The sequence below is a fragment of the Mustela erminea genome, chromosome 5, assembly GCF_009829155.1.
Source record: "Mustela erminea isolate mMusErm1 chromosome 5, mMusErm1.Pri, whole genome shotgun sequence".
Classification (NCBI taxonomy): domain Eukaryota; kingdom Metazoa; phylum Chordata; class Mammalia; order Carnivora; family Mustelidae; genus Mustela; species Mustela erminea.
Genome location: NC_045618.1, coordinates 3,803,516 through 3,820,311, shown reverse-complemented (window position 1 = coordinate 3,820,311; position 16,796 = coordinate 3,803,516). Strand labels below are relative to the sequence as shown.

The window sequence follows — 16,796 nt, the reverse complement described above, 5'->3', positions numbered from 1 at the left end:
GGCCTGTCTCACGTCGCCTATTCCTCAGACCTCCAGCTCCGACGCGGTGTTCTTGAGGTTGTCTGGTGTCCCTTCTCTGGGGAGGAGGGCGTGGATTCGAATCTCCCTTCTGCGTGCCTGTGTAACCTTGGGCGAGTTACCTCGAGTCAGCAAGGCCTGAAGGAGATAATGAAGTTCCGAGGCAGTGCCGGGGCCTGGAGTCCGCGCTCAGCAGACGGTGCTGGTGGGGGTGTTGTGACAGGCGTGTTTTCACGGGGCCATTGCAAAAGGTTCACCTCAGAGCCTCTCCCTGCTCAAACCAGCCAAGTCAGAGTGTTTCGCTTCGGTCTGGAGAATGGTGAGGAAGGAGTGTGGGGGGACTCACTAACGTTTCTTAAGCCCTACAATCATCTCAGCAGTGGAAGATAATAATTGTTACCATCTCATTCTAGAAATAAGGAGAAATAGCCTCACTCTTGGTTAAGGTCACTCAGGCTGGCCTGCATGGAAAGCCGATGCTCTTTCCACCTAAAAATGCTCCAGGTCCCCATGGAGCAAAAGCTCTCCCCCCCCCCACCCCGACACACGCCTGTGGGAGGGGGCAGGCTCTCACCTGCCAGGAGGGAGGCAGAGTCAACCCTTAGCAATGTCTCACTGGAACAGGCCAAAGTCAAGGAGAGACACGCGTTGCCCCATGTCAGCAGAGGTCACAACCCACATTCCAAGTAGGAGGGGGGCAACGTTACACAGCAGTTCTCTTGGGGGGGGGGTCTCGGGAGAGAGAGGAGTAGAGAGGGAGTGAGTCGGCCTAAAGGGGAAGTGGGGAGCCTTGTCCACCCGCCACACCCCATGCCCAGATTCCTCCCAGGGGCTCACTTCTGGCATCTGTGCTTGCTTGCTTGTGGGCACACACGTGTACGTGTGTGTGCACGCATCTGCCCTAACTTCACTTTGCTGAGTTTTCCCTCAGCCTCGAGTCTGTCTACACCGGATACCTCGCTGGGATTACCCTTCCCTGAACTTGATGGGGTTACCTCGTCCTGCTCAGATGATGCCTACAATATAGCGGGACAATCCTCTACTGGACTCCTCGCTTACATTCTATGATTTGTGTTCCACGTCTCGTCCCTTCTGTCCATTCCCCGCAGCACTTACCCTAGAAACATGCTGGGTGTGGATAAGTGCTCGTAGAGAAGAGAAAATAAACAAGGTCACAAGCCCCCAAAACATCTCTGGGGGGGGTTCTCTAGCATTTAAGGGGCCTTTCTCTAGCATTCTATCTGGACAGAAATAAAATATTAAATAAATGACCAAACTTGGTGTTAGAGTTTACAAAAATGAGCAAACTAAAGTGAAACACTGAAGGGAAAGATAAAAGTAATGTTTGCTCCAGAGAAAGAAATAATGTGCTCTCAGCTCCTTCCTAGCCAGTGCGGGGGTTTAGTCAGAGGGAAGCTGTCAGACACCTTTCTGAGATGCTCTCGAGGCCCACGGATCACGGGAGCGAACATACGGAGCCCACCGCTGGGTGCAGGCCCGCGGGCGACCACAGGAGGCTGTTGGCCAATGCTCCCCTTCCCGCCGGAGGATTCACCTTCCTTCTGACTCACTGTCTTCACTGTTTACCTTCGTATCTGCCAACTGTCTGAATCGGTGTTTCAACTGTTCTGACCATCTGCTGGGAGAAAACTTCCAGATTATGTCACAGTTTTCAGAACCTCGAATCACACAGTTTGGGAGCTGGAGGACGTAGCAATCAGCAAGCCTGACTTCCTTCCTTCGCAGGCTCGCAAACGCTTCTCCCCTGCCTCGAACCCTGGCCCCGGTGCTCAGGTGCCCGGGAGGCAGAGACCACGCATGGTGGTCCGGGGTGGGGGGAGCTCACAGCACCTACACTCCAGCAGGCACCACGGAGAGGTTCCACAAGGTGACCAGGGTGCCCAGGGAAGGGGTGTCCAGGGGACACACATGCTGTGCACAGGAGGGGGGCAGGGTCTTTATACACGCTTGGGGAGAAAGCAAGTGGGAAAAGATTTCTCAAATACGAGACGGGACAGGAAGGTAGGGGCCGGAGCAGTCAACATTCCCGAGCACTAACTATGTATCAGGTTACTAGATTCTACGCTAATCGCCAGAGATGTGAAAGATACAGCCTTGCCCTCAAGGAGTCTCTAATTTAGGGAGATGGGGCTATACACGTGCAAGATATTCAGGAAGGAATCATGGGTTCTCCTTGGAGGTGGGGACAGAGAAGGGGTGTACGACTGAGGCCGCTCGAAGGTGACATAACAGGCTAGGGTTTACCGAGTAGACCAGAGTGGGGAGGGCACCGCAAACAGAAGGAACAGCACAAAGACAACACAACACAGTCTTCCAGGAACCTGAAATGGTTTGCGCGGCCACGCATTTAGTCCGCGTGGGGAGAGTGGCAGGAGACACTGCATAGGACAGAATGAGTCTCCCCAGGCTGGAATTCCACACTCGAGTGTATGCTGGAAGCAATGAGGAACCCCGGAAAGGGGGGGCTGTCAAGGGACAGAAGTCACCGGCTTTGTGGTTTAGAAAGACCCCCCCCCCCCACCCCGAGCTGGCTGGCACACCGGGGTTGGTTATGTTATTCTCAGTTCTTCTCTGCGTGTTTCATAAAAATTAAAGAACACCTGTTACGGGGTAGAGAAGTGTTTGGAGGGGAGCAGAGCTGGCTTACAGGGACAGTTAGAGGCTGTCTGGTCTGCATGAGGTGAGGGGTGAGGGTCAGAACTGTGGCAGCAGGGAAGAGTAGGCTCTCTGCTTGAAGAGACAGTCAGGAGCTGAGGTCCACAGGGCACGGGGAGGGGCGGGTGTGCGAGAGAGGGGGAGAGGTCCGGGATGAGCGCCAGCGTCTGGTGTGGGTCACTGGGAAAACACAGTCCCTGCAGATGAATGGGTCCAGAAAGGAGGATGAACTCGCCTGTGGACATGTCAGCTAGACCTGCAGAGAGAAATTTCTAGTGGGCAGTACTTACGAGTCTAGAGCTCAGACTTATGAGTCTAGAGCTGGCTGGGGGCACCACTGCTGAGTCGTCAGCACAGGGCTGGAAGCTGGAGTCACAGAGAAACTGAGCATGCAGAGGTGACACCTGGAGAGTACAGACAGGGTCGTGGGACACCAGCACTTAGGGATGAACAGGGGACCGAGGAGTCGGCCGAGGAGATCGAGGCAGAGACGTGACAGTGACCTGGGGCTGAGGAGGATCATGGGAAACCTGGAAACAAGGGGGCGGCAAGGTGTAAGGGAGCAAGGAGAGGACAGTGTCAGATGCCGCACGGGTACGAAATAAACCGAAGCCTCAGACAGCCAGTCACTGCGTTTGGCCCCAGGTCAACTTCGTCTTGGCGAAGTGTGCCACACTGGTCTCAGAGGCCTGCCTGGGGGCAGAAAGGGGCCGGTGCAGTGCTGCAGGTGTGCAGGGCTCTTGGTGAGGGGCTCACGGTGTGGAGAAAGCAGATCCGAGGTGTTCAGAGGAGGACACAGGATTGAGGGCAGGTATCAGTTTTGTTTTGAGACTGAGAAACTTGAGAAGGAAAGGCTCGGGGGTGGGAGTGGGGGACATGAAAACAGAGGAGACAGAAGGAGCTGCAGAAGCACAGACCCGAAGAGCAGGTTGCACACTGACCCAAGACGCAGCGGCCCTGAGACCCTGGAAGACAAATGGGGGGAAGGGGCGAGAAGTGGGTGCACTGTAGGTCTGGGATGGAGAAGGTGAGGGAACTGAGGCTGAAGCCTCAACTCCACCTGTGGGGTCAGGAACAAGGTGGGGAAAGTAAGACCCAGGGGCGGGGTGACTTGCAGGACATAGGCTGGTTTGCAAACTGCCCCACCCCCCACTGAAGGCGGGGAGAGACCAAAGAAAGAGGCGGGCCCCTCCAGATCAGTGGATGGCGACTTTCATAAGCAAGGGAATGTACATTTGAGGCTTGTCTTGGGTGGCCACAAGACAGGTTGATTTCCACACTGCCTGCCAGACTTTCAGACGCTTACTAGAGGCCTCCACTGGGTTGTCTCTTGTCTCTCCAGGCTGCATCCTTGAAAACAGCTCCGGCCGTGGGCATGGTGGGCAGGACCAGCACTGGAAGGCTGAAGGAGAGGTGAGGAGCTTGATGGCTCCCAGGCCAGCTCCACGGTCATCTGGTGGTCACACCCTGTCTATGACCTCCTGCAACAAGCCACAGGGAGTAAGATTTTTAACTCAAGTGTCTTTGACTCCTTGCCTGGTGCTCTGTTCCCTACGTTACACTCACTCAGATCGAAGACACTTGCTTCACATAACACCGCCCTGTTAAGAGGGGGCTTCCCATACTTTTCTTTGGAAAGATCACCAGATAAGGCTGCCTTCCCACAAGGGCAGAAGAGGCCACCCTGTCATCAAAGACAAGAAGCTTGCCAAGATCCTGGATTGAGACCTTCTTAAAATGGGGCAGTTAGCAGAAGTTCCTCCTCAGATAAGGATCCTGACTTACTCATGCCTGTCCCAGCCGCTTGGAGAATGCTTGAAACACTTAAACTGTGATGATCACCTCAGTGGACAAGTCTCTTGGCCTCTCTGCACATTTCCAAGGTCCCTTCTAAGAGTAGCAGGCATATTTGATGAAGAGGTGGACGGGAACAGGACACTGAAGTAGATTATGAGAGCCGGGCACTGGAGCACGCAGAGAAAGCAGCCACGAAAAGTGAAGGAAGGACACTAAAGACGGAGCCATCACGGGGCCTCGCGTGGGCCCGGCCAAATGAAGCAGAATCAGATAGATATTCAAGCACAACTTGAATCCAAGTCTCCTCCACCTAGAAAACATAGACTGGGCCACTATTTACATAACAAACAAGAGGAAAAGGAGAGAAAAACCCTTCATCTCACAAGAATGGGAAGAGACTTTAGTTCCAACCCACTAAACCCAATGCATAGCTTCTTCCTCCCCAAGACTGCTCGTCTTTCCTTCTGTGATTTCTTCGAGGATACCAACCGGCTCCTACAGGAAATAGTCAAGCTCAGGTAGCAACAAAAGAACTAGCACAGGCTTGCTTCCTACCCTCTCCTGGGGAAAGTCCCTTACGCCAAGGACTCCTCCTGTGGGAGGATGGCAACGAGGGCCGGAACTGGATTAGGATCTTATTATCTCTGATTAAAACAATTCCTTGTAATTAAAAGTCACAGGAGGACAGATGTGAATCTACCCCTATGCCTCGGGGGGCGCCTGGGGGGCTCAGCTGGTTGTGTCTCTGACTTCGGCTCAGGTCACTGAACTCAGGGTCTTGAGATCAATCCCCGCAGTGGGCTCCCCACTCAGCGGGGTGTCTGCTTGACATCCTCTCTCCTTCGGCCCCTCCCCTCAGTGGTGCGTGCAGGCCCGTGCTCTCTCTCTCTCTAAAATAAATACATAAATAAATTTTTTTTAAAGATTTTATTTATTTATCAGAGAGAGAGAGGGGGAGAGAGTGAGCACAGGCAGACAGAATGGCAGGCAGAGGCAGAGGGAGAAGCAGGCTCCCTGCCGAGCAAGGAGCCCGACGTGGGACTCGATCCCAGCACGCTGGGATCATGACCTGAGCCGAAGGCAGCTGCTTAACCAACTGAGCCACCCAGGCGTCCCATAAATAAATTTTTAAAAAAGAAAATTCTCTAAACCAATGCTGCATATAATCTGAAGCATTTTCATGCCGCTTAAATATTTATGTAGCATATAACTATCATTAGCATCTGCATAATGTCTTTGTTCACTTGAACATAAAGCACTTCGTATATGCAGTAATTATTTCTCATGATAACCTACTGAGGCAGAGAAAGAGAAAGGATTATTATTCCCATTCTGCAGAAGATAAAAGCAGGGCAGGGAAACATGTTGACATTTGCCCAGGTCAGAAAAAAGTGAGTGGAAGGCTTTTGTATTTTAATTCTTTTTCAGGAATTTATTTATTGAGCCCATCCCTGTGCTTGGCTCTATGGAAGACGGTCAGTATATTCATGGGTGGGGCAGGCAGGCTAGAGGGAAGAAAGGTAGCTTATTTTTTTTTATTCTTCTTTTTTTAAAGATTTTAATTTATCCATTTGAGAGAGCACACGCACAGCAGAAGAGGGAGGAGCAGGTGCTCCCTGAGCAAGGAACCCGATGTGGGACTTGATCACAGGACCCTGAGATCATGACCACAGCGGAAGGCAGAGGCTTAACCCACTGAGTCACCCAGGCGTCCCAGGAAAGGGGGTTTGAATAAAACAATACAAAGAAAGACAATTTGTGAGCCTGTAGTTCCGACTCAAGCTATAGGCACAGAAGTTCAATCTTGCCACAGGGCACAGTTTCAGAACACAGTAGGCCACATCTGCTTGGTCCCAGAAATGAGAGACCTATTCCTCTACTCACTAGGAAAGGAACAGACGTCAAAAATAAACACAGTATTCCATCTGTATATTCCTGAGAGGGAGAAAGTGTGAGAGCTCCACCTTACAAGGAAATGGGCTGAGATGAAAACCACGCACTCCCACGTTCCCTGAGGACATGCTCCAAAGTGACGGGCCCATTGCCCTCTGTCCTCCTGCCCTGTGGAGTCACTCTTCTGTTCACTTTTTCAACCAACCATCTTCCCCACTAGAACGGAAGCCCCCGAGGGAAGGGCTTTTACCCTTATTCGCTGATGTTTTCAGGGCCTGGCACAGAACCTGGCATCTAATAGGAATTCAAAAGACATCTGTTAAATCGTGAAGTACATCTGAAGGTTCTGGTTCCAGTTCTGCCACTGACCAACACTGTGGAGAAGTCATTTCATCTCCTGTGGCATTAGTTAAAAGAAAAAAAGTAGGGATGCCTGGGTGACTCAGTTGATTAAGGGTATGCCTTTGGCTTGGGTCATGATCCTGGGGTCCTGGAACTGAGTCCCACCATCGGGCTCCCTGCTCAGCGGGAGCCTACTTCTCCCTCTGCACCCCCGCCCCTGCTCTCACCCTCTCTCTACCTCTAAGCAATAAAGAAAATCTTTTAAAAAATTATAAAAATTTTTAAAAATGTAAAAAGTGTTCAGCCAGATAGTCCTTTACAGTGCTTTCAATACTGTGATTTTATGTATGCTTGGAACCATAACCATAACACAAGGCCAAATGGAGTATAAACTGGAGCGCAGGGCTAACTGTCACATTTCCTGTCCGCCAGCACCTTCCGAACATCCTTCCTCTGTCTGGAGGATGTGCCACCTGTGAGTCCTGCCTCTCCCAAGAGGAAACTAAAAGCTCACCTGCCCAGCCTTCCTTTCCATTGGGGATCAGCCCTCTGACTTGGGTCCTGCCTGTGAGATATATCTTTGAGAAATTCGTTCAGAGGTAGAGAACATGAGGCAACAGGTAGGTTGTCCTGGCTGCGTGTTTTGGGGGGAGGCAGCAGGGGCAGAGTTCCTGCCTTCTGGGCTCCCCGGTAGCCCCACTTCGGGGCAGTCGGGGCTGGGCAACAGCAGTAAGGGGGCTCAGTGTGGCTCCCCATGTGTGGAGTATGGAAGGAATGGGAGGAAACAGTGTTTCACTGTGGACAGAGCAAGGTTTTGTGGAAGGAGCACAGACTTGAACCAAGTCCTGCTGCCACTCACCAGCTGGGCCCCTTGAAACACCTGCATAACCGCTGGAACCCCAGTTTCACCATCTTTAAAGTGGTCGTAGTCCAAGGTCACTCACAGCCTCTGAGAGTAGGAGTTTTTAGCTGCCACAATCCCCCAGGGACATCTGCTGGTGTGTTTTGCCTCCAGATGACTGGGTTGACATAAGGCTTGAAATTATGGGTAAAACTAAGTTAATTTACAGGGTTGCTTGAAGATAAAACTGAGATATAAGATTAGTAACAGAGACAAAAAAGTCAACTAACATAGGGCAATCTTTTCCAGATGTATCCACAGGCCCAGGGACATTACTGTCCAGTCAACTCTTGGTTTCGACTCAGGTCATGATCCCCTGATGGTGGGATCTAGCCCTGCATCAGGCCCCACTGCACAGTGGGGAATCTGCTTAAGATTCTCTCCCTCTGTCCCTTCCTCCCACCACCCCCCATCACCTCCTTCACCTGCTCTTTCTCTGGAGTAAATAAATAATTTCTTAATTTTTAAAAAATATTTTTATTTGTATTTTTAAAGGTTTTTCAATCTTTAAATTTTAAATTTTGATTTAAATTTTAAATCTTTCTCTAGAGTGGATAAATAAATCTTGTATTTTTTTATTAGAGAGAGAGAGAAATAGCAGGAGAAAGCACGAGTTGGGGGGGGTAATGAGAGGGAGAAGCAGGCTCCCTGCTGAGTAGGGAGTCTGAAATGAGGCTTGATCCCAGGACGCTGGGAGTATGACCAGAGCAAAAGGCAGATGCTTAACTGACTGAGCCACCTAGATGCCCCAATAATTTTTTTTTTTAAAGATTCCATTTATTTATTTATTTGACAGAGAAACAGAGAGGACAAGCAGGGGGAGCAGCAGTGGGAGGGGGAGCGGACGCCCTGCTGAGCAGGGAGCCAGACACAGGGCTCAATCCCAGGACCCTGGGATCATGACCTGAGTCAAAGGCAGATGCCTAACTGACTGAGCCACCCAGGTGCCCCTAAATATTTCTTTAAAGAAAGAATATTGAAAGAATTAATGGGCAGAAATAGTTGCATTGATTTGAATTGAAATTGATTTGAATACCTAGAGTTCTTTACAGAAATTCTCAGGAGCTTAGGAGCTTCTAAGTACTTATGAAATTAAAGAAATATACTCTTTCTTGTGCAAGCCCTCATCACCTGGAAATAATGCTATAATAAAGTTACAAAGAAGCAAACAAATGGGTCTCCCACCACCCTCCTTTTTCCGACTGTCCTCCCTGACTCCTGATACCAGGTGGGGAAGCATTTTACTAAGTTTCTCTACTGTTACACTGCTACCATGTATTTATTCTAATTTCCTCTTCAAGTTTATATTTCCTATTCCTTCCTCCTAAATATGGGTTTTCCTGAGGCGTAGGCCTTGGCCTTCTGCTCCTCTCTATAAATACTTTCTCCTTTGGAAAGATCATATACACGGATGATTTCAACTGTTGTTTCTTCACGGATGACTCACACATTTACATATTTAGGCATAACCTCTCTTTCTTCAGCTTTAGTCCCGTATTCCTAACCTGCCATCTCAAATTCTACAAATCTTTTTGAGCACCGTGCTAACTCCTGCTTTAAATTAACTCACCCTAGGGGGTCCCTGTGTGCCTGGGCGGCTCAGTCAGTTAGGCCTCTGACTCTCAGTTTCAACTCAGGTCATGATCTCAGGGGTGTGGGGTTGAGCCCCATGTCCAACTCTGCCCTTGCACGGAGTTGGCCCGACTTGTGATTACTCTCTCCCTCTGCCCCTCCCCTGCTCTCGCTCAAAGAAATAAAACCCACTCAGTCTATGGCTATCCCTTCTCAGTCCCCATTTCCCAGGCTTACAGGGCTGCAGTTTTCCCTGAATCCTCATAATCCTTTTCGCCCACTATCCACTCCGTTACTAAGGAGAGTGTTACTCGAGTTACTGCAACCTTGCACTTCCTCTCTCACCTTTACTATCCCACATGGACACTACCAGAGCTCCTCATCCATACCATCTAGCCACTTTGCTGGCTCAGTGTTTGTAAAACACGGCTTGGAACGCTCACAGCTCCACACTCATGCCACATTTATTGAGGGCTCGCTTTGTGCAAAGCACAACATTACGCATTCCAGAACGTAGGAATGATAAAGGTCTGTTTACAGTCTAGTATGGGGAAGAGTTGTACACAATTTTAGTTCAAAATTAGAAAGTGGTACTATCTGCATGAATGATGAATGGTCCAGAAAGTAGGATGGACATTCAGCGGGAAAGAAAATTTATTTCTAGATGGAGAGGCCACTTTATCTGGCTTTAAAGACTGGACAGGGCACCTGGGTGGCTCAGTGGGTTAAGCCGCTGCCTTCGGCTCAGGTCATGATCTCAGGGTCCTGGGATCGAGTCCCGCATCGGGCTCTCTGCTCAGCAGGGAGCCTGCTTCCTCCTCTCTCTCTCTCTGCCTGCCTCTCTGCCTACTTGTGATGTCTCTCTGTCAAATAAATAAATAAAATCTTTAAAAAAAAAAAAAATAAAGACTGGACAGAATCTCAGCATCCTTAGAAGATGGGAGGGGAGGGTATTCCAAGGAGAAAGAGACAGGAGCAGTCTTTAGAAAGGTAATGGGTAATTCATGCAAGAGGTGCTTCCTGCGACCTTGCCACGGGCAAGGGAGAACGAAAGGGGAACGGCAAAAATTGAAGTTAAGAGTTTTTAAACCAAGTTAATAAACCTGGCCTTTCACCTACAGGCAACAGGGAGCCAGGGAAGACTTTTGGTCACAGTGACGATCACAGCAGCTCTGTCAGGTGGGCGGGCGGCAAGTGCCGCCGGAGGAAGGGTACCTAGGAGAAAAGCCGTGCGCGTTCCCCGTTCAGGGCTGGTAATGGGAACGTGGAGCGGGTGGACGGTGGGTAGGGAGAGCGGATGCGGGCACTCCCGCAGAGGGACGATCGACAGAACTCGACATCGGACGGCAGTCAGTCAAGGGGGGAAAATGTCAACTGCGGACATCCAAGTGTCCGGTGGTGACGCTAACAAAGCGGGAGCGCCGTCTGGAAGGACGGGGCCCGGTTCCATGTGGGAGATCCGGCGGCCACGACCGCAGAACATCCGGGAAGGAACGGCCAAGACGCTCGGCGGTTCCTGAGCGCCGACGAAGTCAGCGGGTGCAGAGGGGTGTTTCGGCAAAACCCGGTTCTGAACGGACGACAGACACCGTCCTCCCGCGGGGCGAGGGGCGTGGCACCGCCGAGGCCCTCCGCTCGTGCCCACCGTCCCCCGCAGCCCTCGCCTCGCCGGAAGTGGCCTCCCCCCTCCTCTCCGCATATTTCCTGAACGCCTGTCCCCACCCGTCACCGGCGCCCAGCCAGGGGACGCTTCACACACACATCCCAGGGAGCGAAGGCTGAGAGCGCCAGGGAAGTAACTTCCCGCAGGCGCACCGCCCGCGCCGTCCGCACTTCGCCCGCATTACCCAGCTACTGCGAAAAAGCCGCAAGCGAGCCCGCGATCTCGCGATACCTGCTGGGCCCGCCCCCGCGCCCGCCCGCCGGAAGCGGAAGTGGGGCGAATGTCGGCCTGTCGCTCGAGTGGCTGCGTTACCTTGGAGAGCTGAAGTGGCGGGCGATTCTTTGGCCGCGGTGTGGGCCGGAGGTGGGTGTTTCTGCGTGTGTGGCGGGCGGGGTGCGGCCCGAGCGGGATGGACGCGGCCGTCGGCGGGCCGGTCGTCGGTTGGGGAGTCCACGGGGAGCAGGGAGGGCCGAGCCGAGGGGCCTCATGGAGCGGGAACCCCTGTCGGCCCCCACCGGGCCGTCGCGGCCCGCGGCGCTGAGGGGCCCCGGGAGGGAGCAGACCTGTCAGGACCGTGGTGGGCAAGCCCTGCCGGGCCCTGCTGGCGGTCTGCGCCCGTCTCCCGGGCAGCGAAGGCCCAGGCAGGCGGTCGCGTCCGGTGCCAGTCGGCCGCGGGCAGCTGCGGGTGGTGGTACTTGCACAGACACGAGTGGTGTCGGAGGGCGAGTCTGAAGGGCGGACCCCTCCTGTCCACGAGGAGAACGGAGCTCGTTCCCGGTAGCGCTCCGACTAGCGCACTGGTGTAGGAGGCCCGGCGGGGCGCTTGTAACCAGCCCCCCCGCCCATTCTTCTGAGGGTTCCTTGGAGGGAATCAAGCGGGTTTTGCCTCCCTCAGATCGAAACAGCGTAAACATTAACGGGGGCAGCCGCCTCAGATCGCTCGGGTAAGTGAAGCTCAGATGCACCGGAATCCTGTGTAACGCGCTCAGGAGCGCGCAGGAAGACGCTTGCCCACCTGTGGGAGGGGTCGTGGGAGCCGCACTGTGCCTGAGGGCACAGTCTGCCCTGTCTGGTGGGTGTGGGCCGTCCTTCTGAGATTCCCGGATTCCTGTGGAAGTCCAGCCGCGGTTTTCCGTAGAACTGACGACACACCAGTCAGCCAGTCCCAGACACACTGGGAGAAAGAGCGCGTCCGGGTGGTGCCGCTTGCACCCGCACGGCAGTCCTGCTGTCCGTTGCTGGGGTAAGGGCAGGAGTGGACACACTGGCGTGTTTGAGGGATCCCGCGAAGAATCAAGGAAGACGCGGTCTTCCACCATCACGTGTGTTTGTCAAAGGCGAAGTAACACAGGAAGAAAAGTAACTGTGGGACGTCAGGCGAGAGGGGGAGATTCAGGCAGGTCCCGCACGCCCGAATCATAAGGCAGGCTTTAGGAGTCTTGAGGCGGAGAGTAGGGCGACGAGAAGCTGAAGTTAGGGTTAGGAGAGGCGGGGGGTGGGAGTACTGACCACCGCTTGGCCGAGGAAGACGGCAAGTGCGGCAGGTGGGGCTACCTACAGAATACTGATGGGGCTTCCAGGCCGTGCGTAAGGATGAAGAGAAGGAACTCTTGGTCCCCTCACTTCTCAAGGATGAGGCTCTTGTGGCCTGAGCCAAATCTTTCTTCAGAGGTAGAGGGTCTCTGAGAATGTGGGTGCAGAAATTCTACTCGGCCTGCCGAACCCAGCTGGTAAGAGGTTTCAGGTTTTTTTTTTTTTTAGCTGTTAGATAGTATTTAACATAATTTTCATTTTGTTCCAGAGTAAGACTACATTGGATGCCTCTATAAAGTACCCCAGAGTTGAGTAGCTGTTCATTTAAATGCCTTTTTGCCTTTCCATTTTCACATCTTTCCTGTATTTTCAGTTTCTCTTTCTTACTGGTTTTCTTTTCCTATAAACAACCTCAGCGACACTGTCCTGGGAAGACAGGAGGTCCTCTTCCAGTAACCCCTTCGCTACTACTCTTTCCCTCTCGTGTTCAGTGAAGCATTTCGAAAGCTCACTCTGTAATCCATGTAGATTTCTAGTTCCTTAGCTTCCAGTTACTTCTCAGTGAACTGACGTCCTGCTTCCATCCCTAGTACTCTAACATAATGACCTCCTGATGGCTAAGTCCAGTTAATTTTCTCCTCTTGGTTCTGTCACTGTGCCATTCCACACTGAGGACCATTCACTCTATTCTCCTGTGGGAAGCTCTTTTGCATCTGATCTGTGTGTATTCCCCTCTTATCCCTTCTTTATCTCCAACTTTCCTAGAGGTCAGTGTGGTCTAGGATTCTGTTCCTTGATGTACTTCTTACTCCACAGCCTTCCTGAGAAATCTCATCCACTCTCACAGCGTTAACCACCAACAAAACTGCTGACGTCTCCCATATGTATCATCACCCTACTTCTCAGACCCAAAATGGGTAACTGGGAGCTGGTTCTCCCATGTGGATGTACATCCTGTAACTAACTTCAGACTCCATATCCTCACCCACACTTTTTCCTGTGGTTCCTATGGCACCACAGCCCATCTGGACATTTGGCTAGAAGTCTGAAAGTTATCCTTTATACCCGCCTCTGCCAACATCTAGTCATTGTTGTCTAGTCAGTCCATTAGTCAGTCAGTCCATTCATTTCTAATGGAATTCCTACCAAATTGCACGTGCAGTTGCTGCCTCAGATTCAGCCTCCAGTCCTGCAGCAATCTGCCTTTGGTCTGTCCTCATGAGTCTCTTCCCTACCCTGTTAGCAAAGAGGTCCTTCTAAGTAGTCAGTTTGCCCTACAGGCCTCCCTGCTTATACCACTTAGGCTGAAGACTTCCCCTTTCCTCCCAGAATAAGGGCAGGGTTGTTTGCCTGGAACAGAGTTTTTCACAGTTTGGTCCCTCCCCATTTTTCCAGCTTTGTTTCTGGACATTCACTGTTCCTCCCTCTGTATTTGCACCAGGTCTGTCTCTTACACTAGACTGAAAGCTCTTTGCGGGGTGGAGGCCCTGATACATCATTCATCTTTGTATCCCAAGCACCTGTTAGCACAATGCCTGTGGTACTGAAATCAGGAAATACTGAATGAAGTATCTAAAACCATTTTAAATTTAAAAATATACTAAGACTTTTACGCATACCTTGCCTAAATTGTTCATTTCTTGGTTTTTCACTGTCGAGTGAGAGAGTATTATGTTTTTAAAAATTCTCACAGAAACCTATTAAAAACTGTGCAGAATTTCAGGATGACAGACACTTCTGAAGCTGTTCCCAACTTTGAAGAGATGTTTGCCAGCAGATTCACAGAAGCTGACAAAGAGTACCAGGAGTACCTGAAACGCCCTCCCGAGTCCCCGCCGATCGTCGAGGAATGGAATAGCAGAGCCGGTGGGAACCAGAGAAACAGAGGCAATCGGTATGTATTACTTCAGGAGACGCAGGTGGCTGATGTGGGAGAGGACGGCTTTACTCCGTGTGCCCATTAAGGCCAGTGAGGCCAGGGGCCAGTGTTTCTGTTCAGAACCGTATACCTCTTGCCTAGTCACTGCCTGCAAGCAGTGAGTGGCTGGTAAAGATTTACTTTAATGTTTTGTCAGCACTGTGTGTTTTTTTCCTTGCTGTTCAGTTGTGTATGTGTTTTAATGTTGTTTTTTAAAATATTCTTTCTGTAGGCTAACATTTTATTTTCTCTGCCAATATAGTTTATGAACCTAGAGTTTTCTACAAAACTTTGTGCTAGGTTCCATAAAGAAGGCCTTGTCTTTGGTTTTACTTTAAGAAAGTTATACAGTGGGATTTCGTCTATTTCATAATTCAGAATAGCTCTTGTACAATCGAATAGACCTCAGTTTGATTCAGAACTGTCCTATTGTTGTGGGTTTCGTGTCGTGGTCTGCCTATTTCTCTGCAAAGTGTATCCAGTATAATACTGGAAGAATGATTTAAATCTTAGGAAAGTTTTGAATATCACTGTTGCTACATATAACATTCTGCAGAGAAAAGTGTTTTTTACACTTTTGTTTATGGAGTATGAGGTTGAGAAATGAAATGCAGCGGGATAGATTTGTCATTTGTATTTTTTAAAAAGGGAAGTATAAAAATCTTTGTTTTTTTTTGTTGTAGGTTGCAAGATAACAGACAGTTTAGAGGTAGGGATAGCAGACGGGGGTGGCCAAGTGACAATCGATCCAATCAGTGGCACGGACGATCCTGGGGTAACAATTACCCGCAGCACAGACAAGAACCTTACTACCCCCACCAATACGGACACTATGGTTACAACCAACGGCCTCCCTATGGTTACTACTGATGGAAACGTCAGCAGCTTTTTGTGAAATCATTTCCTCTGTTAACATGACAAAAGTTTGTGTGTATCTTCTGTTGGTCATAGTTTTATATCTGATTTCAGAGAGTGGATTATAAACTTTTTGGAACTTGTGACTTAAAAAAAAAAAAAAAAAAAAGATCTTACTAGAGATGTGCTGGTTCAGTATTCCCCTAAAAAGGTTGTGGATTCCATTGCCTGACTTCTACCTCAGATTCTTCTTTGTTTCATGACTTAATAGTGCTTTGAAATTGGTGTCTGTGTTCCTTGTTTGACCTCCAGGAGTTCTGTCTTTGTTTTACAGAGAAATAAAAATTATAAAGTGGAAAATGCTTGATTTTACTTTGCAAGATAAGGAAGTATCCATATACTCAGATTTTCTCATTCCCAAATTTTTACAGCGGTTAGTACAGTCAACTCCCGAATGCACAACTATGCGCACTTGTGATGTGTTGTACATGGCATCAGCAGTTGAAGGTAAAACAACTGTAGATGCTTCTTTTTGGCTTTCGTTGTTGTGACTGTGGTACTTTTTATCATTACTCCAGGTAAGAGTGATGTCCACAATCACTTTGGTCTCTTTTTAGAGGATGTCAGAAATAAAAACCTTCAACTGGGGAAGGGAACATTCTCTGTTTCAGTGTCTTGATCTACTGGTGGGTGAGATCGGGGCACACAGTCATTTTGTTACAAACCGTGAGGCTTTTTGCTAAGTTAAAGCAGATCAAAATTCACATGTTCTAAAAGAAAGTTTAACTCTGTAAATGTTCTCCTTTCCTTTTCAGTAGTGTGTATATAATGCTGCATTCCGACTACGTACTTTTATGTACTTATATGAATTGATCGTACAATGTTATATTCACTTCCAAATGTGCATCTTCGCTGCTTCCTCTCGTACAAATACCATGATGCCAGAACTTCCTCTCAGACCGATCAGTATATTCCAGATCATTTTAATGGCCATTTCAATGCTTTCATTCAAATAAAGTACTTACAAGATTAAGCAATTTCTCAAGTTTTGGCAGTTAGACCATTCATTAATGTGATGAACCTTTTCATTTTTTATTGCTGTTTCCTTTATATCTGTTGAAAAGGCTTATTTGGCTTGAGAGTAATATTAAGAGTAGAAGCTTCATCATAGAGAAAAGGAGTATAAAGGCAACTACCCAAACCTGCCTTCTGTGGCCTTCTCTCTTAGCACTGCACTCTAGGCCCTTGAGGTTGACTTCTCCAGGCACTACTCCATGCTCTGGACCCAACTCTCCCCTCTACTCCCCTTCATGAAGAGCCATCCTTTCAGGTAACTTTGATTGGAAAGGATCTAATAAATCAGGTCTTCACACTGAAATGTAAATAAAATTTTAAGAGTAAGATAAGGGTTTTCCCTATACCCCTCTGATGACATCAGTAGGCACAGTGCTGTTACATCTCTTTCTGGATACTGCAGATATGTAGCCTAGACAGTCCAGAATGGCCTCACTGCACACCACGATCTTCTCTGCAGGCGGGTGGGTTATTAAAACATACCCATCAAGTGACAAAGCACAGGCACTGACTCACTGGGGTGGCAGCGGCCGCAGCTTTAGAGCAGGACCCTC

General features: G+C 49.9%; 1 protein-coding gene across 7 annotated transcripts; it reads left to right on the top strand.

Moving 5' to 3' along the window:
* Positions 1 to 11,100: 11,100 nt before the first annotated feature.
* On the top strand, positions 11,101 to 16,213 carry RAMAC (RNA guanine-7 methyltransferase activating subunit). Of its 7 annotated transcripts, none has more exons than XM_032341981.1 (4): positions 11,123 to 11,225; positions 11,758 to 11,806; positions 14,111 to 14,289; positions 14,997 to 16,213. In XM_032341981.1, exons 3-4 carry the CDS (start codon positions 14,120 to 14,122, stop codon positions 15,181 to 15,183), a joined length of 357 nt encoding a protein of 118 aa, XP_032197872.1. In that variant the 5' UTR covers positions 11,123 to 11,225; positions 11,758 to 11,806; positions 14,111 to 14,119; the 3' UTR covers positions 15,184 to 16,213. The 7 variants fall into 7 exon arrangements, with proteins under 7 accessions (XP_032197870.1, XP_032197872.1, XP_032197871.1 ...); XM_032341980.1 differs by having other exon boundaries at positions 11,124 to 11,225; positions 12,664 to 14,289; XM_032341977.1 differs by having other exon boundaries at positions 11,124 to 11,225; positions 11,758 to 12,592.
* The last annotated feature ends 583 nt before the right edge of the window (positions 16,214 to 16,796 follow it).

Bases quoted from the DNA above. Each gene is read 5' to 3' on its own strand.
- RAMAC (XM_032341977.1), top strand. From the start codon at position 12,551: ATGTGGGTGCAGAAATTCTACTCGGCCTGCCGAACCCAGCTG. The intron at 12,593-14,110 runs GTAAGAGGTTTC...AAAACTGTGCAG, and splicing joins CGGCCTGCCGAACCCAGCTG to AATTTCAGGATGACAGACAC. The intron at 14,290-14,996 runs GTATGTATTACT...TTTTTGTTGTAG, and splicing joins CAGAGAAACAGAGGCAATCG to GTTGCAAGATAACAGACAGT.